Source organism: Leuresthes tenuis, unplaced genomic scaffold, assembly GCF_036924035.1.
Source record: "Leuresthes tenuis unplaced genomic scaffold, fLeuTen1.0.hap1 SCAF_5, whole genome shotgun sequence".
NCBI classification, from domain to species: Eukaryota; Metazoa; Chordata; class Actinopteri; order Atheriniformes; family Atherinopsidae; genus Leuresthes; species Leuresthes tenuis.
In genome coordinates, this window is record NW_027325359.1 from 37647565 (window position 1) to 37673495 (window position 25931).

At 43.5% G+C, this 25931-nt stretch overlaps 3 protein-coding genes across 3 annotated transcripts in view; 2 read left to right on the forward strand and 1 right to left on the reverse strand.

Annotated features, from left to right (window-relative positions):
* Positions 1–25931, forward strand: part of wwp2 (WW domain containing E3 ubiquitin protein ligase 2) — a 304365-nt gene that overhangs the window by 69315 nt on the left and 209119 nt on the right. The gene's annotated exons all lie outside the window — the stretch shown is intronic.
* On the reverse strand, positions 1884–16808 carry LOC140307791 (carbohydrate sulfotransferase 1-like). The gene is made up of 6 exons (XM_072386802.1): positions 16682–16808; positions 14927–15312; positions 13100–13313; positions 12780–13006; positions 7022–7239; positions 1884–3922 (listed from the first exon to the last, which is right to left on the reverse strand). The coding sequence occupies exons 1-6, from the start codon at positions 16782–16784 to the stop codon at positions 3586–3588; spliced, it is 1485 nt and encodes a 494-aa protein (XP_072242903.1). The 5' UTR covers positions 16785–16808; the 3' UTR covers positions 1884–3585.
* Positions 19609–24729, forward strand: LOC140307792 (uncharacterized). The gene is made up of 3 exons (XM_072386803.1): positions 19609–20285; positions 22518–22748; positions 23359–24729. Exons 1-3 carry the CDS (start codon positions 20132–20134, stop codon positions 24135–24137), a joined length of 1164 nt encoding a protein of 387 aa, XP_072242904.1. The 5' UTR covers positions 19609–20131; the 3' UTR covers positions 24138–24729.

Sequence of the window (25931 nt, forward strand, 5' to 3'; positions counted from 1 at the left end):
TAGATAGGGCCGTCCAATGATTGGAAGGTTGTTGGTTTGATTCCCACTCTCGCCACTCAAAGGTTGGTGAACTGACAGCTGGATGGGTGGCAGTCCACCTCCTTGCCACGGCTGAGGTGCCCTTGAGTAAGACCCCCATGCTCCCTGGGGGCTGTGAATGGCATCTGTGATGGGGGTTGGGACGAGGGGTGATGGGTTGAATGTGGAGGAGTGATTTTGTGTATTTCCCTGTATCTACATGACAATAACTCTGATCTTAATGAGCTTCAAACCTTTGAAATTTTCAAGGTTTTAGTTGTTCAAGATGGACAAACATGGTCCCTGGGGTCAGGGTTTGCTTCCTGTCAGAGCACCCTGCCCCTCCAAACTGAGCTTGCTCTGACTGATGTTTAGTGCAGGTAAGACAGTGACATCTGTGACATCCTGGATCTTAAAGGGATATTTTGAAAAAAAAAGTTAAAGAAAATGCGAAAAAGGAACCACTTAATGGATTTGGCATAATTCTGCAATCTGCAGTAAATGACACCGACTGGCATAAATTAGAGAGGGCAACCAGCTTAATTCCCCTTACGTCACCGCTCCTTCCTACACACACAGAAAAAACTATGGTGGTAGGTGTCACGATTTACGTTCTTTTTCATGTCTTGTCTCGTCATGTCCCGTTTTATTTTGAAAGTCACTAACTTCAGGTATCTTGCCCTTGGTCCCTCATGTGTTCAAATAATCTGCGTTTCCCTTGTCTTGTGCCAGTATGTTGTCTCACTTTGAGCTTCATTACCAGCCTTGTCTTCATCATAGTTTTCACAGTCATAGTTTCTACGAGCCTGCAGTGAAGCGATCCTTCTGCAGAGCCATCTTGTTTTGTAATTTATTCTTATTCATAGCCTTAGTTTATTTATTCATCACGGTAAGTTTCATAGCTTGGTTTTGTTCCTCTACCCTAAGGAGAGATTTCTCGTAACTTTTCATAGTCACCTCCGTTAAAGGAGCGCTTGAAGTTTATAGTTAAAGTTTCATAGTGCCTTTCATAGAGCGTCCTTTGTTTAAATCTGCCTCGTTAGGAGATCGTGTCTTTGTTTTGCTAAATTTAAAGAGCCCTTTGTTTTCCTCCCAGAGTGGAGCGGTTTAAGTTTGTAACTTTCATAGCTGCACTCATCCTCACCCATAGTTACTGAGGAGAGGATTTTCACAGCAGGTTACTTTGCTCTGTGAGGAGATCCTCATCCTGCCTTGCTGTGCTGTGTTTATATAAAATAAACCTCTTTGAATTTGAAAATTATTGTTTGTCCCTTCTGGGCTATTCTTGTAAGACGACGAGTCTGAGGTGTAAGGCAGGCATCTTTGGAGACAAATGACCAACATATGGACGTGGCATAATCATAACTTACATTTCAATAACTACACTTTAACAAATCAGTAATAGAGCACTAATTTTAAGAATAAATAGCCATTGGCCAACCAGAAATCTTTGTTGTACTCCACAGGTAAGTTTCCTAAGTCATTCCTGACAGAGAATCATCCATTTGCACATAGTACTGTTTCCCAAATTACTTTTTAACCAAGAAAAGCTGAACATTTTATTCCATAATTTTCCAAATTTTCTTCAATAAGTCTTTGTTATCAAAAGTCATGTGAAAAGTATGAATAAATGCCAACATTAGACTCTTTATTTTCAGGTGCCTTCAATATTTCTGCTACTTCCTCCTTTTCAGCATAAGTGATTCTGTAGTTTTAGTTTCCCAAAATCCATAATTAGGTTTGGCAAATATTTTTTGTAACATTTTTTAAGGGACATTGGCCTATAGTCATCCATACAATGCTTATCTCAATTTTGCAAAATGTAAGTAAATAAAATTCAGTTTATTTTCATTGTGTTGCTTCACAAGCAGTTTCATACAATAAGGACAAACATCTCTCTGAAAAGCCTGATTACATATATGGGTTATTGTTAAAGATTCAATAAGTTCTTTTACAATTGTCATCAATTTATATCAGATGATCTTTTGTTTTTTAAACTTTTTACATCAGTTTAATTTTCGCCATAAAGGAACATAAAACTGCTGTGACTATCAATAAAAATGAAGTATTTTTTGTCATCAGGCATTACAGTTTTACTGGCTAAAGCAGGTGAAACATCCACAAAGTAGTCCTGAGCACTTAAACTATGCTTTTGTTGTCAGAGGTAACTCGGGAGGAGGGGTGGTTGTCTTGTATTCAAGAGGTCAGAAGTTTGACCCCTGGCCTTGACACAGTCCACATGCCAAGGTGTCCCTGAGCAAAACACAGAAGTCCACTTTTCCTCTGACGCGTTCAGCGGTGTGTCGGTGTGTGTATGACAAGGAAAAAACACTGACAAGTCCTGTGTGTCTGTTAATGGGTGAATGTGGATTGTTGGTGGTCACAAATGCAAGAAAAGTGAAATATAAATTCAATTCACCTAATTTTATCATTTTTAAAAGACCCCCTCCCCCCAATATATACATAAACAATAATCTGGTGGGACAAAATAATCATTTGAAATTTCTTTGACTCATTTTAAAAGTGCATGAGGGAATGTGATAACATTTATCTTCTTCTTAGAAAAGAGACATTGAATGTTACTTTGAATTTGGCAGTAATGTTGTTTCACTCATGCAAGAATATAAAGATGCTGGAGCTCAGTTATTAGTATAGTTCAGGAGAACATTCGATTGGATGAGAACATTTTGGAGAAAAGTTTCGGAGCCATTAGAACCGATACATGGCATCAAGTCACGAGGGCATTCAGAGCCCAGCTCAGAGATGATGTCCAAAATACATATCCAAGAGGAGTTAACACAGATTCAGTTTTGCAGGTTTAACTAACTATTGTAGTCCGACACAAATTAAATCAAACCATTCAACTGAAAGTGCTGAGAACAATTGTTTGATCCTGATGATCTGTGCAGTTTAGCTTTTCAGCTGCCTCTGTGTTTTATTTTCAGTTTTATTTGTCACGGGCACTGAAAGTAACAATAGAAACCATTGTTGTTGACATTGTATTGCACTTTACCACCATTAACACACAAGCTGAAAGATAATGGGGAGCAACTGTGTAACAAAGCAAAAGAAGCAATTTTCTAAATATAGTGAAGAAAAGTACTTAAATGTCTCTACTTTAGCTTTTATGGACGTTTAGCTGCAGACCCTTTAGCTACACTGTGGAATACTCCGCCAGATGCATTTCTACATCTACAAATTAGATTTTGATATTGTAGTGACTCAGTGACATAAAACCCTACATTTTGGATTAAATTAATTCCAAAAAATCCTGTGGAGACTGAATAAACCACTCATACATTTGAGGGACTGTATGCACTGTCGGGATATCCTCTAAATCTACCTGGTAGGATTCAGTCAGGAAAAGTACAAAAAACGAGGTGATTGACTACTTACAGAATAAATATATTAGAGAATAACACACGTGTGAGAGAGGATGTGTTATCACTGTTTCAGAAAAGACTGATTTCTCCATCATACCAGAGTGAGGAAATAGATGTACTGCACATTCTGTTCCCTATAAATGACAGTGCTGTCCTTTCTTGATGAATTATTGTTGTAATCAGCTTAAAAAAACTTGAGGAACGTCCTGTCCTCCACTAAAGAATGGGAGAGGTTGCTTAGTTCTCTTGGGTGGAACACTGTTTTGTATCCAAGGAGCCCCAGAAGTGGTTGACAGGCAGTCTGGGTATAAACCACCATGTCAAAGGACAGCTTCACCCTCCAGTTCTCTGCATTTGCTGCAGAGTCCCGAACAGTGGTGAACTTCTGCCGGGATGATAAATCACTGCTGCCCCTAGTGTTGTTGAGGATCCAGTCCACCACAGTGTGGTCCAGAACCAGGCCAAGGAAGTTGTACAGCTCCTTTGTTTTTTGGAGGGGATACCTGGCCAAATCTTCATATCTGCACAAAGAAGTAAAAATGGACAAAAACGTACAAATAGGTCAGTGATTACTGTCAGTAAGAATACCAATAAATAAAAAATATTGTTACTACCTGAACAGGTAGTAAGGTGGTTACAAACCCAACCAAGGGTTGGAAATGGAATCCAAGAATGGCAGCTCAGGAGGCAGAAGCAACTCTTAGACATACAGAGATTGTGGGTAATGTTCAAATTGGGGCTTGGCCCAGGCAAACCAGTGTGGAGTAGAGCAGATCTCATGGAGAAGAGAAAGCTAGTTGTTGAGCAGGTTCGTAGACAGGAGGAAATGTCAAGGGGTATAAAGGCAGTGGCTCAGGCTGAGCAGGGACAGTGGTTGAATTGGGAAGGTGTGGAGAAGAAAAAGCTTAGTTGGAAAGAGCTGTGGAGTATGGAGGAAAGGAGTTTTAGATTTTTGATAGGGGCAACAGTTGATGTATTGCCAACTCCCAAGAACCTAAAACTCTGGGTAAATGGAGACCCGTTATGTTCATTATGTTCAGGTACTGCAACTCTAAGGCACATTCTGTCAGTTTGTAAGGTTAGTCTGTCACAAGGCCGGTATACATGATGACATTACCCAGTATTAAGAAGCTTAGCTGCAGGTATTGAAGATAAACGAAGGCAGGTGAATTTAGGAGGGTCTAAGGTGAAGAGAGTGGCAATTCAGTTTGTTCAAGAGGGGGAGAAAGTTAATAAGACAATAAGGAGGCAAGGCAGCTTAGAGGATGCTTGTGATTGGGAGATGCAGGTAGATTTAGGAGGAAAGCTTGTTGTTCCCCAGGAAATAGCCTCTACAACTCTAAGGCCTGATATAGTCTTGTGGTCTAGGAGTAGAATGAGAGTCTATTTCATAGAGCTGACTGTTCCTTTGGGAGGAATTAGTGGCAGAAGCATATGAAAGGAAAAAGCTTATTTGTGGAATTGGGGACAGAAGCAGAGCAGCGAGGATGGAAAGTTAGGATCTGTCCCATGGAAGTAGGATGTAGAGGATTTGTTGCAAAGTCCTTTGTCTCATTGTTGAGGGAGTTGGGTGTAAGTGGACAGAGTAGGGTATACTTTCATTACCCCCTACCCGAACCAGGGTTTGAATCCCTTTCCTATTTATCTTTACTTCTTCTATTTCTACCCCCTACCTGAACCAGAGTTTGTATCCCCACCCCGCTATGACTGGTGTGCAGTTGGTGAGAGGCTGGGGTAGCTTGTGGTTGTGGAAGAAAAGATGGTTGTTGTGGTGTGAGGAGCAGTGATGGCTGGCATTAGGGGAGTGACTCTGGGACGCCAGCGATAACTGTCTACCCTCCTGGAGGTGTCCTGGCCCAACTGGACGAAACACTGATGAAAGGAGGTTCCCACCTGATGACCCCAATGACATGTTGGTCAGCACTGCTCACTGGTCTATATATCGGGATTATGGGATCAGGAGGTTGTTTATTAGGTACTGAGCCAGTACCTAATAAACCTTGAGTGCCATTGGCTCTCCACTGATTATCTGGATGAGTTGCACCTTGGAGCCCTCCTTTAAAAGAAGCTCACTGAGATCACTTAGGAGGCTGCCCTCCTCCCTCACACAGCTCTCTGTTCTGCCATTACTCATTGACTGTGAAACTGGATGCTGCTACGTCAGGTATGCGATGGGAGGCATGTGGACTAGGTAATCTGGGGTAGCTAGCGTCCTTTGGTCACAGAAATCCACAGCCACAGAATCCTCGAGCCTGCAGTGAAGCGATCCTCCTGCAGAGTCACCTTGTTTTGTAAGTTTATTCCATAGCTTTAGTTTAATGCCACGGTAAGTCTTTCATAGCCTGTTTTGTTTCCTCCATAAAGAAGTGATTTATTTATTTATTTATTTTGTTTGTGTTAATTTTTCATAGTTCCCTCCGTTAGAGGAGCGTTGGGTCGTTACATGTTAATGTTTCATAGTTCCTCCACTAGTGGAGTGGTTGCTTTGTTCTTAGAGATCTTTGTGCCGCCGTTAAAGGTGAGCTGATAAGTTTTATAGAGCCTCCCGTTGAGGTGCGTTTTATGTTGTGTGTACTTTTGCCCCGTTATTGGGAGAGCGTCCTCTTTTGTTAATTCTGCCTCAACAGAAGAGCGTGAATGTTTGTTTGTAATCTTAAATAGCCTCTTCTGTTTACCTCCCAGAGTGGAGAGAGTTGTTTCTTAATTTTCATAGCTGCACTCTCCTCCACCATAATTAGCGAGTTTCACAGCCCATTGCTTTGCTCTGTCTGGAGATCCTCAACCTGTTTATTAATAAACATTCTTGAACTGAATAGACCCCGCATCTGTGTCCTGAGGCCCTGACACCCTATACATTGTTGCCCATAGGTTATTCTATGTCTAGCACACTAGTTGTAGTGGTTGGTGCTACTCTCTGTATTTGTTTTGACTAACATTTTTTAGATAAGTTAGTTTGTTTTTTTTTGTTTGATTTGACCTTCTAAATTTAGTAGAAAGTTAGGCTTGGTTTTGTAATGTATATTTCATTTGTTTTGCACGACCAACTGTCCCTTCCTCCCCCATAGGTATAAGCAGCTGATATCCTTTTCCAGTTCAATCAAATAAACATAATTTCATATGTTTTCTTCATTCCTTGGTTGTTGGTTTGTTACATGCCCTCGGCGGTTGTAACAACGGTGTACGCACTGCTAGACAACAATCCTTTGACGACCAGAGTGACCGAGTTGTGACATAAGCCTTTGCAAGAGCATTCAAGTAGATGGGAGCTGTTCCATTAAGTAGATGACTCCCTCGTCTTGAAATCAGCTTTAAAAAAAACAAAACACCTACTGTAAGAATTTTTTTCCAGGTTTCCAAAAACCAGGATGTGCACAATCGGCTGAAACGTAACCATAACACAAGCACGTTTGTGACATGTTACTTGTGACGTGCACAGCTGCTCATCTGACTCAAAACAACAACAACACAGGACACAAATGCGTCCTCTCAAGGACAATATCCTACTCATTGGTACTGTTCTCCATAGGGGCGTCACACACAAACATGGTTTTCACATGTGTGGCTTTTGAGTCTGATCAGATGTCATACTATATGTCCACCGTTATTCCTGTTCTTCTCACCTGAGGAGCATGTATCTCCCTTTGAGCCAGGGAGGTCCAGCCAGGCCCGTGGACACAGACTGGAGGAAATCCTCACACACTGTGGTGATCTGTCTCAGGTCCAAATTGTGGGGTCGATGCCCAGTTGCTCTCCATAGACGCCATAGTCGATAAGTATCTCGAAATGTCTCAATACGAGATGCCAGGATACCACGTGGATCTCGAACAAGCTGGACCACCTGAGGATGATGAATGTAGTCAGTGGAAATGTTAAGATGTTTTGTCAGCAATCGTACAGATATGTCCATTTGCCAGAATATATTTGAAGGTGTATGTGTCATGTCTGTTAATTTTGTCATGGTTTATCTTCCTATCTAGTTTTTAGTTTAGTCAAGTCTCCACTGTTTTCCTCAGTCTCTCTCTTGCCCTGCCATCAGCTTCACTCACGTCACCTGTGTTTCTCCCCTCAGCTGCATTCACTCCCTAATCACCCTCAGTATTTAGTCTCCAGGTTTTTACATGTTCAACTCAAGTAAACAGGTGTGGAAAGTTCACTGAAATAGAGAGGTTCATGACAGTTTCAATGCAATTTTAACAGCAAACTAGAACAAGCAGTTTATTGATTGAGGACTTGGGGTTTTAGCTTTACTTTTCCATTTCTTTAAAGGAATGAAACCTTAAATTACCAATAAGAACTATTTTCAGTTCCACCATGCTTGTGTCATTCCATGATGGTGGAATGACCTACCAAGTGCTACCAGAACAGGGGCGTCTCTGTCTATCTTCAAGAAACTCTTGAAAACCCAGCTCTTCAGAGAGCATCTCCTATCCCAGCACTTACCCTGTACTTCCCTTCTCCTTCTACTGCACTTTCTCTTTCTGTACTTCCCTCTTCCCTGCACTCTATCACTACACTATCACCTCTGACAGAGCCTGACTGGTGGTTTTCCTTCTTTGTAGCTTATTGTAAGCTTTGACGTTAGCTGTAATGATATATCCTCATTTGTAAGTCGCTTTGGATAAAAGCGTCTGCCAAATGCATAAACATAACAAACATATGCTATAATGGTAACATCACAGTGATTTAGCAAGATGGCATGGCAAGATAGTCGATTTAACAATCCAGATAATATTTCTTTCAACAAAAATTGAGGAATTGTGACAAATGTAAAGTCCATTCCAACAGCATTTGGACAGCTCTGGAAAGTGTTTTGACACAGAAGCAGAATATAGACAAATCTGACAACCGAATTCTTTATTTCACCATCTTGTGTTGTCGTCACTCTTTTTGTGGCAAATGTAGCTCAGAAGGTAGATATGTTGTCCTTCATCAAAAGATCTTGTAAGGTTTGGTTAGACCCCCAACTACATGTCAGTGTATTTTTGGGCAAGGTACTAAAAGTACTACATTGGCCATAGTGACTTTCTTCCTGCTGACAATGACAGCATCATATGCAGTTGGACTGACCCTTTTTCACTTTTGACCTTTTTAGAGCCCAAGAAATGATAGAAAAAATGATCTGGTCCTCACCAGGTGTTTAAATGTTTATGTTTATGCATGGACATGGGTCCACTGACAAAATTCATCCACTCAGATAAGATCGCAAAGTACTACCGGGGTTAGGGATGGGAATTGTTGAGAATTTAGCAGTTCCGGTTCCATTGTCGATATCACTTATCGAGTCCATTCCTTATCGATTCCCTTATTGATTCTCATCCAGCTATATATAGTACAAATGGCTTTGGTTGCAATAACACTTTAATTTCAAGTATACACCAACATTTCATCTATTTTCGCCTTATTTTACTTTAATTTTACATTTTACTTTTCCCTGCCTCGATGAAAGGGGTAGCTGCCTCACTCTTACAGTCCTCGTCAACTAAATGTTTATATCAGATGTAAATTATTCATACAGTTTGTCGCTAACAGTATCACAATCAACAGGACCTGGAAGTTTTACGTGACAGAGCTCTCAAGTTTTGAATGCAGGCAAGGGTGACATCTCTCCTGCTAAAGCTAAAACTACTCTGATCAGACAATGGGAGATGTGCGCGTTTCCTTCCATTTCCATAGCGATAGAGGCGTGCCAGAGAAAGTTATATTATCATTTACAATGTGTGGCAGGAGTGCGTGACAACAGACAAAAGACTTGTGCACACGACGTCATCGTGCAAATGCGTCAGAGTTTAGCAGAACCTATAAACGTTAGGCAGGCGGATTAACGATTCGATTAACGAGATTTCTTTATTCCTTGGTGGCACTGAGGAAAGGGCCATACACAAGTTCTGTTCAACAGAGAGCCGTGACCTCCTGTTGTTCTTCATGTAAACCAGTGTAGAGAATGCCAATTCACACAGGTAGGTAGTGGGGAAAAGAAGAAATTGCTCAATCGCGTGGTGGGAGATGCGTGGGTACTCCGATGCAGAAGCCAACCAAAACTGATCCAGTGGGAGCTCACTAAATTTGAGTTTCAGTGAGCGGTCCACACAGAGCACCGCACACTCCTCTCTCTCTGTCATAGTGAGCTTTTCTGTTGAGAATTCCTGGTTGAATGGGTCTCGGATCTAGACTTAGTCCTCGATGTCAGTCACACGTGGAAAATGCCGCTCAAACCTCTCTTTTAAGGTCTGAAGGTGTTCGACATATACAAGTGCGCTCCTTTGCTGCCTGTGGCGCAGCTGATGCCAGCTGGAACATGGAGCCCTGTTCCAAAGTCTGCGGCACAGAATAAGTTTGCCCAAAAACCCCCGAATCTTGTCTGTGGATGATAAAATGTTTTCATTCCTAGGCGTTTAACTTGTTGAGATGCCCAAATATGTCTGCAAGGTAAGCCAGCCTGGTGCACCACCTCTCATTGGCAAGCTTGTCTTTACGCGAGACAGCGTGTTCATGTGAAAATTCCAAAAGCTCTTCCCAAAGCTCATAAAGACGGGATAGGACTTTCCCCGTGAGCCAACGTACCATTGTGTGGAGGATCAGGTGCTGGTGGTTGGCTCCCATCGCGGCGCACAGTTGGGAAAAGAGAGAAGATTTCAGGGGCCTTGTTTTGATGCAATTCACCATCTGCACAGCCTGATTGAGCACCTCAGTCAAGCACTTTCTTGGAGGAAATAATAACATACAACATAAGAGCAAAGGCGGTGGCCTTTAAGGGGAGGTTGGGGACATGGAATCTGAATGGACCATGTTCAGAACCTCCACTGTAGATGCAGCTTCTAATAGTTATGTAATGAAGATTGTCTGTGCCCATTTTGGTGGTAACTGGGGACCTGCTGGTGGACACCAGTAGTGAGCAAAACTGTCAAGCTGAAGAAGGAGGCCTTTCAGGTATGTTTGCATCTGCATCAAGTATCTGACAGGTACCAAGTAGCTAAAAGGACTGCAGCATTGGTGGTTGTTGAAGCTAAAACTCAGGTGTGGGGGGAAGGACTATGGAGAAGGACGTTCGGTTGGCCTCAAGGGTGTTCTGGCAAAACATTTGATGACTCAGAAAGGGAAAGCAGGGACCTTCCCAGGTTGTGCTTGACCTGGGTGGTGAAGTGCTGACTTGAACTGAGTAGTTTGTCGAGTCAAAGGACTTGAGGAAGACTTTTCCATCAGCTTGGCGGAAGTCGTCGAGGTAGTTAAAGAGCTTGAACGAGTTCGCCCTGAGATGCTAAAGACTCTGGAAAAGTTGGGGCTGTCTTGGTTGACTACTCAGCCTCTCTGGGATTGTTACTTCAGGGTAACAATCAGACAGAGGAGAATCAGACAACAACAACCACGTTGACTGTTGAGCAGCTGAAATCTTAGATTCAGCAAGAACGGACACAGATTCCTCTGAAAAAATACAACAATTCGTATCCCCAGTTCCCAAACCATTAAAAAGTGTAATTAAAAGGAAGCTGATGGAACACAATGGGAAACATGACTCTGGAACAACTTTTACGGAGTGGGAAGACGCTTCAGATTCTACATTTGCATTTAGTTGGTCAGTGAATACTGATAGACGCGATTGTATGCTATCCTGCATAAAGGTAACCGTGTAACTCTCAGAAATGAAGATACGCAAAGGTCATCTGCTCACGAGTTGAAATTTACCTTGAAGAAATTGGACCAAAACAAATTCCACCCAAAGAAGATGTTCAGTAATTTTCACTAAGGTACTTTGTAAAAAGTGAACTGCTGGAATTTCTTGTGTTGAGAAATTACAGATAGCTGGTAGCGCTATTCAAAGAAGGCTGTCCTTATCTCCTTTACACTGATAGTGAGGGTTGTATTCAAACTGCCATAAAACCTGTATTCTACACAGGACTTTGATAGAAATTACGTACCTGTCTTCAGCAGACCCTTCTGCTATTAACAGAAAATTGTTGATCATTTAAAGGGAACAAAAAGGGAACAAATCCCTTTTCCAGCTCTTCTACACTAATATACTTGAATTCGGGGTGTGTACAACCCCCCAAAACATCATTCAGACTTCATAGCATTCTCAACATTACTAGCCTGTCGACTTATCCTTTTTGGTTGGAAATAGACCACACCTCCGTCCTATTCACGTTGGGTCTGTGAGATGATGGCATTTCTTAAGCTAGAAAAACATCAGTACACAATTCAGGGCTCCATAAAAAGTTTTTTAAAAACTTGGTGCGACTTTTTAGAGTATTCTATATATTAAAGTGAATTTGATGCAACGACCTTAGATTGGTAGCTCTCCAAGTCTCTAAATCAAGAGCTTCGCTCCTACCCTCACTTATGGTCACGAGCTGTGGGTAGTGACCAAAAGAATGAGATTGTGAATACAAGCGGCCGAAATGGGCTTCCTTCGCAGGGTGTCTGGGCCTCCCTTAGAGACAGGATGAGAAGCTCAGTCAACCGGGAGAGGCTCGAGTAGAGCTGCTGCTCCTTCGCATGGAGAAGAGTCCAATTAGGTGGCTCGGGCATCTGGTTAGGATGCCTCCTGGGGTTAGGGTTAGGGGGGTGAGGTGTTCCGGGCACGTCCCACTGGGAGGAGACCCCGGGGAAGACCCAGGTCAACCAAGAGACATAGTTGACCTGGGAATGCCTCGGGATCCCCCTGAAGAGTTGGAGGAAGTGGCTGAGGACAGGGAGTCACTTTTCAGCTTCTCACTGGATAAGAATATGAGTTGAAGCAACACAGTCCAATAGTCTCATAAGAAATGTATGGCTCAGAAAGAGAAGTGCTGAAATACGGATGCATTCCTGCTGTAACCCAAAGATGACAAGGTAACTGAAGTAAACAACATTTACTGCAAAGTGCAGATCTCAAGTCACATGGGTCAGCAGACTGCAGTACTAAACTTTCACCTGTCAATTTCAATGACTCAAGAGATACAAAAAAACAGCAACTGAAAAAAAGCACTGTACTTCCAGAAAAAAGGAATATAGGAGTGTGGCTTGTTGGTGGGAGTTGAAAAAGTTTCAGTTGTACAAAATAATAATAATAATAATAATATTAATTCCAATAATAATTCCACCAGGAAATGGCAGATAAAGAAATCGGGAGAAAAAAAATTGCATGCAGAGATGAAGAAAGGAAGCCACTGGGCAGTTCATTCATGTAAGACTTTTTGTTCATCATAGCAACCTAATTTCTTGAATGTGAATCTAGAATTTCCTTCTTTTCATTTTCATGTCTGTAGCTCCAAAAGAAAGTATAGGCTAGGTCATGGTCATTCAAGTCTCAAGTCTACAGCTATTATCTGCACCACTAAAGGCTGCAATACAGAAATTCATGCTGTACTAAAATATAATAGCTTCTCTGAAATAATTCTCTACCTTCAGGTTGAGTCTTGGGTCCTCGATCAGTGCTCTGACGTCACTGATTTGGGGAATCCGGACCGTCTTGATGGCTGCGTGGCGCTTTGCTCTGCAGGCATCAGCTGCTAGTGATACATTTAGTGGCCCACACTTTCTCACACACTCCCCCTCATCAGCCAGCACCAGGCTCTGCTCCTTTGGGCTCAGGGGGGGCTCGCATACAGGAGCAGAGCAAAGAGACTGACCTAAACACAGGACACAAACATTTCATGAAACATGGCAAAACCTCAAAGTGTTGTTAAGACAGCAGCATGAGATGTGGACAGCAGGTGTCTTACTGGCTCCTCGTCTGAACAGCTTGTCAGTCAGGTGCTTAGCAGGATGGGGTTGGATGTAACTTTCCAGGCTGTGGAGGTGACAGTGGAACAGGGACCTTAGCAGGTTTCTGGCTGCTCCCAGCATTGCTTTTCTCTGAGCTAGGTTCCGACTCTGCGCCAATCGAGGCAGCAGTGCCAACTGAACATGATACAGAGGCTCAAAAAGGTAGAAAACCTGAGGAAACATAGAAGACAACATATGGCCACACACACAACTGTGAGAACCAATCTTAAACAAACGAACAGGCAGTGTGTATTTGTTGGGAACGTGCTCTGAAATACAAAGCAGATATTCTGCAGACCATCAGAGTCATTTTGTCCCATAGAGCAAGAGGCTATTCATGCACAAGAATCAAAATCAAGTCTTTATTAGCACTCATTTACATAGAGTTCCTGCATATAATGCACTTAAAGCTCCTTTAAAGCTACTTGTTTACCCATTCTCTACTAAAGTTGGGTCATATTCTGACATTTTAATTCTAAATATCGAATCATATTTATTCTACTTTAATTTGGTGCCATCTGTTTCCCTGGTAGAGCTTCACTCAGCGCTGTTTAATACACGATCAAATTAAGCTCTGTTTAGAGTTCACCCTTGTCCCTGTCCCAGTATACATAGGCTGGAGAAGGGAATCCAGTTAGTGACTGAAATATGTCTGGTGCTGCGACTGTATGTGAAAAAACCTTCCAGATATCCTGCTCCCTCTAACTTCCTCTGTGGGAGATCATGGAACATGTCAGTTCAGCTGAATTCACTGCACAGACGCCGTCTTTAAGTTACTTTAATGGTGATTCTGTCAGATGAGGCTGTGGTTAGAAAATCTGGATTTTATTTTTGAGCAGAGCAACACTCTGGAAATGCTTTAAGTGAGTTGACTCGTAGTCTTAATGGGCCGATTTTCAGTCCTAGTTTCTGACAAAAGAAAGAAAAATACAGATGCAAATACTAGAAGATGCAGAAAGATGGAAATTGTACAGAGTACCTAGGACCATCTGAGTCAAGCTGAGGAATACGGATATCTGGAGGTTTACCTGGACAGCAGACTACTGGACAACAAGAAAGAATATAACAGACTGTTCTTCTTAAGGAAGCTCAGGTCCTTCAGTGTCGGCACCAAGATGTTTCATATCTTCTATCAGTCTGCTTTGCAGCATCTGTTGGGGCAGCAGCATCAGAGCCAGAGGCTCAAAGCAACTGAACAAACTGATAAAGAGGTGTGGTTCTGTGCTGGGACTGCTCAGCACAAGCTGCTGACCATGATGGACAACACAGCTCGCACTCTACATAACACTGATAAACAACAGAGTGTTCAGTCAGAGGCTCCTTCAGGACCTTCCTGTCAGCAGCAATAACTACATAATGACTTATTATAGTGACCAATGACTAACAACGAGTTTTTTCCCTCTTTGTGGTTAACACAGTATGATTCAGTTCAGTTTCCTTTAGCACACCTCCAACATATGATTAAACTTTGCTTCACTGTAGCCAACATTCACTCTTGACACACCTTTTCCTCTCTAGAAAAACCAACCCTAACCCTTTTCTCAGTGACTTCTCAAAATCTATTTTTTGTCTTATATTTCTCACCGCTCTCAGTGATAAAGCCCATCAATAAAATGCAGTGAAACAGCATTACTATAGAACTGATGCATTCTGAAATGTTTCTTTTACATCACATCCATATGACAGCAGAAGCAGAGTTACGGTCAGATCTATAAAAGGACAGAATATTTATCTTGTTTTCTATAATTGGATCGTTTGCTGTTATTGACTCTTTTGATTCTCACCTCTGGATGCTGGTTAAACAGCTGACCAACAAATGAGGACCCGCTTCGTGTGGTGGCCAGAATGAGGATGTTGGTTCTCTCATTGCCATCAAGGGATGGGGATGAGAAGGAGATGGAAGAGGGGTTGTGGGAAAGAAGGTCACTGCAGCCAGGGTCTGGGCCTTCCAGTGTGTCCTGACCTCCTCGTGGTCCATCTTTAAGGCTACAGTTGACAGTGCAGCTTGTGGGTGCCAGGCCCACAGAGCACAGCAGGCTGAAGGAATTGGTGGAGAAGGTGCGGATGGCTGTGTACTGGATGGCTATGGAGGCTAATGCCAGCAGCACCATGGACTTCCAAGAACACTGCATGGTGTCTGTGTGGCTGCATTGGTATGCCACAGAGCTGTCTGCCACACAGGGAGCACAAAGACAGGAGGAAAGGAGTTTGTTATCTTCACTGGTGTCTCATCAACCTGCAGTGTGGCGAGCATCAGCAAATCAGCAATGAGCTCTGCTGACCTTTGCTGTCACAGCAAATAGACTGCTGACAACTGCTTGAACTGAAAGAACAAATAACTTGAGAAGGTGATGAGAACTTTCAGATAATGGCAATAAATGATTCGTCTTTCTCTGCTCATTATTATGGCTGACCTTACTAAAGAAAGTAATCATTTGTGTAACCCTTACATGAAATTACAGTTATTTATGGTAAATAAATCAAAATACAATCAACATGGCTGATAGAACAGGTCCACAGCAGAAGACTCCTGCAACAAGATGACCTCACAGTCAAATCTATCAAATGATGGTGAATAATGTATGACCTCAGTGTTAGTTCACCCAGCTGTTTCCTTACAGGTGAACTAAGAGACCAATGATGTAACTGTTCACAGTGACATGGGGAGCCCAGACTGGATCCAGCTGAGTGTGTGTGTGTGTGTGTGTGTGTGTGTGTGTGTGTGTGTGTGTGTGTGTGTGAGTGTGTGTGTGTGTGTGTGAGTGAGTGAGTGTGTGTGTGAGTGTGTGTGTGTGTGTGTGTGTGTGTGTGTGTGTGTGTGTGTGAGTCAGATGTCAAGCAGGATTTCAGACTAACAAGGATGGATTTTCAGCGCTGAATTACAGAATTGTGTGTTATTCCAGTCTGACATAATTCACAACTTCTTCCTGTGTTATCATCATTTCAGAGTTAGTGAGCACAAAACATTACAACTACAAAGCCATAAGGTCTGCCTGTGTGCACGAGTCAGTGCTCCGCGCGCTCATTCGTGGTGAATACTTCTTGTAAAGTGGGCTCATCCTCTCTTGAATCATGTGTGCCTGCGTGTGAGTGCGTGTGAGTGCGTGTGAGTGCGTGTGGTGTCCGCGGGGCAGCTGATGGCCATTTTATAGCTGATATTATTCAGCTTTGTTTCCTTTGGCTTAAATGGAAAGGCGTTGCATCCTTTTCACCTGATATTTCTGTCACGTCGGCTTGGTCCGGCTGACATATTTACAGGCCCCTATATGAAGGCTGTTAATGCGCATGTCTGTGGCTTCTGCTGATTGTCTTTCCATTTTCCTTTTAAAGAAATTTGAGTCGACAGTCCGTATATCACAGCGATGTTCGAGCCGTCACGCGCACGCTACTTTTAGCTAACACTACCTTTACAATCAGCTGAGGCTGGAAGAGGAGAGCCTCCGAGCACATCCACCCACCGGCCTGCCTCATCCTGAGCTCAGCGCGGATTCCTGACGGGACATCGCTGTTTCTCCTCAGCAGGAGACACGAACACCTACCTGTGTGTGTCTGCGAGACGCTCCGTGAAGCTGCGGCCAGCTGGCAGCCCAGAGCTGGGTCAGGTCTTCCCCGGTGTTCAGTCACCGGGTGCCGCGTCCACATCGACAGCCTGCTGGACCAGTGTGAGCCGTGATGGCACCGAGCACAGCACCCCCCAACCCCACACATTCGCTATAGCGACTACTGTTCTCTATTAACGTCATGTATTTGCTTTCTTCATTCATTATGGGTATAGACAGATTACTCTTGTGCATACCTATTATTATTCTCACGTTTCCGTCACGAATGTTGGTGCGTAACCAACAAAAATCATATCCCCACCTGTCCCTCCATCGGGAATAGTGTCTTATGACTTTTCTCTCTCATTACTCTCTCATTATTCTGGGGGGAAAAAAGAGAGTGGGGGGGGTCATAAGGGGAACAATTTCAAATTTTCACAATGTAGGGTCCTGGCTTACTATATACACTGCTTTAAAAAAGGAACACTAATATAACACTTCCAAGATCTCAATGAGTGAAATATTCCAGTTGAATATTTCAGCCACATGAGACTCAGCATTATCATGCATCAGAAGGACCCCAGGGTTAGGGTAACCCTACCCTACATCCAATTGCCTCCCATTCTGCTTTTAGGGGCCTGATAACTGAAGGCTCTGCCTCCCATTCTGCTTTTAGGGGCCTGATAACTGAAGGCTCTGCCTCCCGTTCTGCTTTTAGAAACTCTGGGAACCACAAGGAAACCTGCAGCCTGAGAGCAAAGTGCTCTGTTGGGGAAATATCCAACTGTGAGATCTTTAAGATGTGATGGAGCTCGGTCATTAAGAGCTTTATATGTGAGGAGAAGAATCTTAAATTCTATTCTGAATCTAACAGGGAGCCAAAGAAGAGAAGCTAAAACTGGAGAAACATGATCTCTGCTGTTAGATCTCATCAGAACTCTGGCTGCAGGGTTTTGGATCAGCTGGAGGCTTTTCAGAGAATCTGTGGGACAGAACAATAATAAGGAATTACAGTAGTTCAGTCCTGAAGGAACAGATGCATGGAGCAGTTTCTCTGCATCACCCTGAGACAGGATGGTCCTGATTTATTATGAAGGTGAAAGAAGGCAGAAACCAGTTTGATATGTCTATATGTTCTCTTGAGGGATCTCCTCCCAGTCCTGGATTAAAGCATCAACTCCTGGACAGTCTGTGGTGCAACGAGGCGTTGGGAGGATGGAACGAGACATAATGTGATGAATTGGATTCAGGTCTGGGGAACAGGGGGAACAGTCCATAGCATCGATGCCTTCATCAGGCAGGAACTGCTGACCCACTTCAGCCACATGAGGCTCAGCGTGGTCATGCATCAGAAGGACCCCAGGGCCCACAGACCAGCATACGGTCTCACAGTGGCTGAGGATCTCATCCCGGTACGTAATGGCAGTCAGGGTAACTCTGGCCAGCACATGGAAATGCCTCCCCACACCATTACTGACCCACCGCCAAAGCAGTCATGCTGGAGGATGCTGCAGGCAGCAGAACGTTCTCCATGGCGTCTCCAGACTGTGTCCCGTCTGTCACATGTGCTCAGAGTGAACCTGCTGTCATCTATGAAGAGCACAGGGCGCCAATCTGCCAATCTCTGTGTTCTCTGGCAAATGCCAGTCACCCTGAACGGTGTTGGGCTGTGAGCACAAGCCCCACTTGGGGATGTTGGCCCTCATACTTCATGGAGTCTGTTTCATGTTCAAAACAGTTCAAAGTGCTTTAAATAAAATAAAAGCATTGCAGCAGGGAGCAGAAAAAGCATTAAAAATATGCAAAAGAATATAAATAGAAAGGAAATAAAATTAATAAAAACAAGCAACAGTCTGGATAAGTTAAAGATATCCTGCAGATTTCATGCAGAGACACATGAGAAAAGAAATGTTTTAACCTGGATTTAAAAACATTTGGTGACAGTTTAATCTCTGGGTTAATCTAACCTAAACTTAACCCTATCTCTGGCAGTTTGTTCCACTTGTTTGCAGCATAGCAGCTAAATGCTGCTTCTCCAGGTTCAGTCTGGACTCTGGACTGGACCAGCTGACCCGAGTCCTTGGATCTAAGGGCTCTGCTGGGTTTATATTCTCTGAACATATCACAGATGCATTTTGGGCCTAAACGGTTCTGGGATTTACTGATGACGTCTCAGGAAGATTTAGCTAAATATGGCAAATTTTTGACACCCAAATTCTCGAACAATGGCGACTGCTTTAATCAGGGTGCCACCTTTTCCTGGCCAGCCGCAGACATTTTCCGTGTTTACGCAAAGTGCTGGGAGTGAATAGATTAATAGAAAATTCTACGCTTAGATGCATTGTAATGCCTTTGTGCTGTAGTATGTATTAAGCCACAAATGTAAAATATATCGAAAAACACACAATAGTGGAGGAATTAATACTTCCATGTGCTATGGACACGGTTTCAAATATGCTTGATGACTCTGCAGCCAACTTTAAATAATTACACTGTAAAGGGGGTTTGCTATTTTATTTATTTCTTATTCTAAAAGAAATTGTAATGACAGTTTGCTTTTATTTTTTCAAAAAAGGTTGAGGTTTGTCTTAAAAGAAATTTTTTGCAAAAAATGTATTATGTGCCAAAGGGGGCCCCGCAGAGAAAGTTTGGGAACCACTGATCTACTCTGAGGTGTATGGAAGCGGCCATGGATTTAAAAAAATGTATGCACTGTTATCTCGTGAAAACGACTTATTATTTCAAAGTTGTGAAAATAAAAAGATTTGTTATTTCGTTATCTCGATATAACAAAGATTGTTTTCTAGAATTTTTTTTCGTGGGATAATTTTCAAGTCTGATGACTGTGTGCTGGACAATGTGATCGTCCTGATTTCAGCCTTCAAGAGCTGCCACACGGCTTCCGTAGCCGCTGGCTGTAGCTGCAGCCTAGCGGTAAAAAATTACACTTTACATTAGTTTGTGTACTTGACTGAGTTTGTTTAGGGGCTACCGTTTAGCAGATGTGCAGGGCCGTTCGTGGCAGCTCTTGTAGGTAGAAATTAGTTTTCACGAGAAAACGATTTTTGTTATGTCGAGATAACGAAATAGTAAGTCGTTTTTTTCTGTCACAACTTTGAAATAATTAGTCGTTCTCGGCTTCCGTAAGGGTGAGCTACATGTGAAAAATAAGCAGTGAAATTAACCCTAATTCCTGAACGGGCAGCGGTGAAACCAAAGCGAACTTCAGCATCGTTAAGGATCCTCAGAGTCTCGCAGCTCCTATTTTCCAGAGCTGCAGTAAAACAGCTGCTTCCTCGGGTCTTTGTTGAAGCGGCAGTTTGATTGGTCGGCGGGAGATTGAGCCTGGACGGTAAAGCTATTAGCTTAGCCTGCCTGCTAGCTGTACATTAACGGTAAACATTTAGCCTTTTTTTCGTTATTGGTGCCTCTGTCTGTCAACGCGGAAACATGTCCAAAGTGGAGGTGTTGAGAGGGTTGGTGAGGCAGCGACTAACGGCGGCGGCTGATGAGATATTGGAGCTGTTTGTGAAAACCATCGCAGAGTACGAGGAGCTAGCTCAAAGCTCCGTGAAGCCAGCGGAGAGTCGGCAACAGCCGGCAGGTTGGTAACGGCTCACACTGTTTCTGTCCACACCCTGATATTTGGAACTTTTTTCAGGTCACGTACATTCGTTACGTTGATCATTTGTGTTCTGTTCACATTTCAGGCTCATGGCGTCAAAGGGCCTTTCAGCTTTAGGCCCCTGATACAGTCTGGTGTTCTCTGCTCTGTGGAGCCGTTTCAGGGCCATCATATTTCACTTAAAACAAGTTTGAAATAGAAAAGAATCTTACAGTTTGAACATATTATTTACATATATATTCTCTTAATATTTTCTCTCCCATATAATTGTTTTGATTAGTCAAGAATGTTTTTCAGTTTCAGATTTTCTATGTTAAAATTCAGATATTTTATATCCATTTTAAAACCCTTTAGGTTTTGAAGAGAATGTGTAGGCTGCACGTCTTCATGTGTTCTTTAACTAGAACAGTGCTTTGGCTGCAGCTAAATGCATTTAACAAAGTATCCAGATAAGAAGGCACACTCAGGGGGTCCAGATGCTGAGATTAACTGAAGCTACAGTTGGGTTCTGCTCCTTATCTGAGGGTAATTATCCTTGGATATATGGCGCTGAATGAATGGAATCACTGGCACAAAGCGTGTCATACCCCGGTACCATAGGTGGCGCTGTCCCCATTTCAGCTATCGCTAATAGAGCCACTTCCTGTTGGCGTCTTCACCGCCAACAGCAACAAACTCAGGCATTCAGAAAGATGGAGAACGCAGAGTGAGATGAAGCTGCGTCCCTCTCCATCTGTGATGAGCTGGTTATGGAACAGAGATGCACAACGTTCTCCATCGCCTTGTTTCTTTCTGTCTGACGGCAGCAACAGGAATATCGTCTCCTTCCACTTCCGGGGGACGACCGTGGGGAAAAATGTCCACTTCTGAATAGTGGCTGAGGAAACCGATAGATCTGGAAACATTTCTCGCTCTCAGGCTGAAAATGCACTTGCTGTTACTATGAATGCGTGTGTTTATCATGGCTGCCTCACATTTCCTGTGTTTCTTTAGCCTCATTGGGACAGAGACGTTCTAAACCTCGAATTTCGTTCTAAGACCTGCCCTTCCCCAGAGGAACCGTTTCATTTTGCATTCACATGAGTCGGGGACCTGGACAGGGACTGATGTGACGCCGCCGTCTGCCACAGACGAGTTACTTTAGCGCCGCTCAGCAACAGAACAGAACCCGGGAAAAGTAAGGAGAGAAGAAAACAACACAAGAAGCTAACATGGAGAGCGAGGAGGCCACCGTGTTCCTGGGCTGCATGGCGGTGATATTAATCATGGACGATGACATCAGGCGTCTCAGATGGAGGCTGGAAGAGCTCACAGCGAGAGTCAGGAGACGGAGAATCCAGCAGCGGGCGATTCCTGAAAAGGTTCTAGGAACTGCGAAAGGTTCCTCCTGTGGGAATGCGCCTAATGACGGGTGTGAGGAAGAGGAATGTGTTGTTCTCTCAAACTGGTGCTGCTGCACCACGGCTTTGAGTCTGAGGGCAAATTTTGATGAACAGAGGATGCTAGGCTAGGATTTAGGCTAGCTGGGAGAAGTTGTGAACCACGAGATGTCTGGGAGGAAGTTGTAGATCTGAATAAGCGATAACTCTCACAGCTGGATGTTGCCAGCCAGCTGCAGGGGTCCGGAGCCGGTGTGGGTTGTTCAGTTTACATGTTAATGTCTGGGGTATCCTGAGCGTCTGCATGCAAACATGTGCATAGAAGGAGCTTTAGAATGTAATAAAGGGCCGAATCACTGCCAAACTCTAACAGAACCATGTTGCACATGCTAATATTTGTAATTTGTGCCCATATATTCAGTAAGATGGCACATCGTATAAAAGTCCTCATGCAGCCGCAGTTTTCTCACAACAACCTGTCATACGACACAGTCCAGTTCTGTGGTTCTGCTAAACATGGCTCTGGTGGCTGGAAATGTAATTTTCTTCATGGTGAAGCTTATTGAACACTGTGTTATACTGCTGTGCTCAGTTGCTGTTTAACCAGGTTTTTAGGTGTTTTTAGACTTTTGTCATTTCAAATAAATCTAAGAAGACAGAGTTTTTAACCAAATAAAAGTTGGTTGGGACTGTGAGAAACTGTCTGCAGTTCAGTCAGTTCTCCAGTTTTGACCAATGAGTTGGATTTGATTCATCATGTCAACATCTGCATTTCATCTGCTCTCATCAGATTCTCATGGAATATGCATCTGTGTTTTGGTCGTTCTCACAGATGTGCAGCAGGTGTTGGCCAACCAGCAGGTACCTCAAGAGCAGCAGAAGTGGAAGTCAGGTTTGGATGAGAACTATGCTTCTCCCCCACACATTGAAGTGGGAACAGAGGGATTGTGGAGCAGCCGGGATGGACAGCAGCTACAAGGAGTGGACAGGGTCCCTCTGACTGTCCGTGTGAAGACCGAGAGTCACGAGGAAAAGGAGCAGGACTTTTCAGACATTTTGAAAGGTACAGATGCATTGTGTTACTGGCCTGATGGCTGGGGAGGTTCATTATCCTCAACACAACCACTACAATGAGGAAATTGGTGTTAAACACACTTAAAGAGCTAATCCTGTGCATGCACAAAGGCAGAAGGACACCAAAGGTGTGAACCAGTTAAGGACCAGAAAGTCCAGCCCAGTTTTCCAGCCGGGGCAACAGGATTCTGTGATCAAACAGTGCTGAGATCCAACAGAACCAGGACTGAAACAGAACCAGATCAGTTATCATTAACTTATTGATCAGTTCAGATAAATGCAGCTCTCTGGCTGTGCTCAGCTCATTGTTAGAACCATGGAGGCTTTGTTTGTGCGGCTCACAGTGAATCTGAAGCTTTGTTTCCCTCCACTTTCGTTCAGCTTTCCTGCATTCTGTTTTCAGGTCAGTAGTTGGTAACATAGCTACGCCCCCCCCCCCTAAACACAAAGAATATTTAATAATCATTTCATTATCTTGTCGGTGTATTTCCATGGTGTCATGGTGTCATCTCGGGACACTTTTCAGACAAAGTAATCGAGTCAAACTCCTGACAAGATAAATTGTGATAAAAACCCTGATCTTGATATTTGTGTTCCAGTTGGACCTTCAACTAATCTGGAGCTGCCGGGGGGTGGCTGGGTGGAGCCCAGCAAGCAGGAGGAGTGGAGGTCCACCTTGAAACAGGAGGACTCGGAGCCCATGAGACGGGAACATGTAGCACTGAAAGAGAATGTTGCAAACTTCTCTGTGAGAAGAGACGATGATGAAGTAAAAGCTCAGTTCGGTCCGATTCCTCACAAAGTAAATGAGGAGCCTGCAGGCAGCGGAGCCCCTGAGCAGATGGAAACAGAGAGCGGTGGGGAGGACTGTGGAGGTCCAGCAGCAGCCCAACAGAAGCCCGCCAACTCCTCTGGGAGTGAAACTGAAGACAGCGATGATGAGTGGACAAAAACTAAAGGACAGCAGTTTCACTCCAAACTAATGAAGAACTATGAAGCAGCCAGGGAGTTAACTCCAGTCCCTCCCGTCTGTCAGGGCAATACTTTGAATTCATCTGACGCTGAAACAGAGGACAGTGACTGTGAGCAGAGCAAAGTCTCTGCTTTAACCACCAAACCAGCGTCAGACAGAAGACTCCAGCTCAACACCGGCTCAGAAACAGGCCGGCTGACCTTCTGCTGTTCTCACTGTGATAAACGTTTTATTCAGAAAGCCAAGCTGAGCAAGCACATGAGAAACCATTCTGCAGAGAACTGCTCCGGGAGGAAGAAAGGTGCTTCTCTGAGGGCAAAAAACAAAGAGGACAGATCCTCACTTTGTGATAAAAGCTTAAAAAAAACAAGTGCACTTAGATTTAAATGTAAGAAAACAACGTAAAGCCTGACAGAGAGAAGTGAGCAGCTCAGGTGAAGCTGGCTGATGATTGAATTTTAGCAGTGATACGAAACATTTGACGTGGTTTTGATAATATTATCGGTTGGGGTTAGAGATGGATGGATAGCCCAGGACTGCTGGCAGATCTGTTGTTCTACAGTAAAGAGCCTTAATTCCTCTCTTGACTCATTGTTTTTGAACTATCTTCATCACTGCTGTTATTTTCTGGGCTCTGCTGTCCATCAGATGACGTTTTCAGGACTCATTCACATTGATTTATCATTCAATTAGTCATCAGTTTGAAAAGAAGTGTAATCTAGTTTTCCCAGATGTTGGTAATTGAATATTTTTCTGGTCAAACAAAACCAGCCTCTCACTTTGGGATTAGTGTCTGAGGATTTTCTGTGTGGAACAGCTTGTAATATAGATCTGTAATAAATGACAAAGTTTTATCTGTCTACAAATGACTGATTGGTTGGGGTTCTGAATTTTATGGAGGTGTGTTTTAATCTTTTAAAGTTATCAAACTTTTGTACGGTTTCCTTTCAAACTCTCTGCTTGTGTGCATGTATGTCCTTCATTAATTCTCTAATAAAAAGCTGAGCTTTCCCGTGTTGTTTCCAGTTTCTCTTTGCACTCTGTGCCTCATATGATGCTGACATCCCTGCCTTCCTGTGGCTGACCGTGTTGCAGAAGTATTTTGGGCTGGCAGTTCGTACCGCGGCTCAACGACTTGAAGCAGGCGTTCGAACCTTTTCTACCGTCTTTAACGGTACCGATACTTTGCAAGATGGAAGGTAACTGCTTCTGTTACCTCTTTCCATCGCTTGCTTGACTTGTCGGCGCCTGTGTTAATGTTCTGTTTTGGTCCAGCTGCTGCCGGCGCCGCCGGGCCCCTCGCTGTTTGGCTCTCAGCATAGTATCTGGGATCCTCTTCAAGTGTTGGTTCGTCGGTCCTCATTCCAGCCTCAGTGCTGCCTTGTTCCTTCTGAGCCCGACGGAGCTCCTGGGTACACTTCACATCCCTCATTCCCCTCGGCCTGGCCTGGATCTGCCCTATCGCCTGCCTGCTCAGCCGCCGCTACTCGGGATAAGACGCTCCAGCCAGCCGCTACCTTCCCTCCGGACCACAGAAAGGCAACCTGTCTATACACCACTGGAACATTTATCCACTGGAGCTTCCACGCTAACTAACCTGTCTACGTCCAGTTGCTCCAGCCGCCCCGGGCCCCTTGGACTTTCCTGTTTGTTTTTTCCAGGACACAGATTCAACGTTTCTGTGAAAATAAAATCTTTAATTGTCCTAATCCTGTATTTGAGTCCTACCTGTGGTTAGCAGTCACCCTGTGACAGCGGAAGAGATCCGGGAAAAGACCAAATTTATGAACTCTAGGACAAATGACAGCATCTAAATACTGATGGAAAAATGCAGAGAACCAAATAACTAAAATGATTAAACCAGAAAAAAAACACCAGATCATGACAATATGATTATAAATGTTTTACTTGCCATTATCTCCTATGCAGTGTATCTATTGTTCCATTTTGTATCGGAGGCGATGTGTGTGTTGGTCATATTCCTTCATATTTCCTTCCACAAATGCTTATTAAAAGCACAATTAAAACCTTCCCTATTATATCATTTTAGAGGGTGGGTGACAGAAGATGAGTCTCAGATATGTCCATTAAGCCCGCTGTTTTTCCTTTATTGGGTTCAATGAGCATCAGAAACAGCCTGAGTTGTATCTGACCAAATAAGACTCACAAAACACATCTGCAGCACATTCACTGACATTT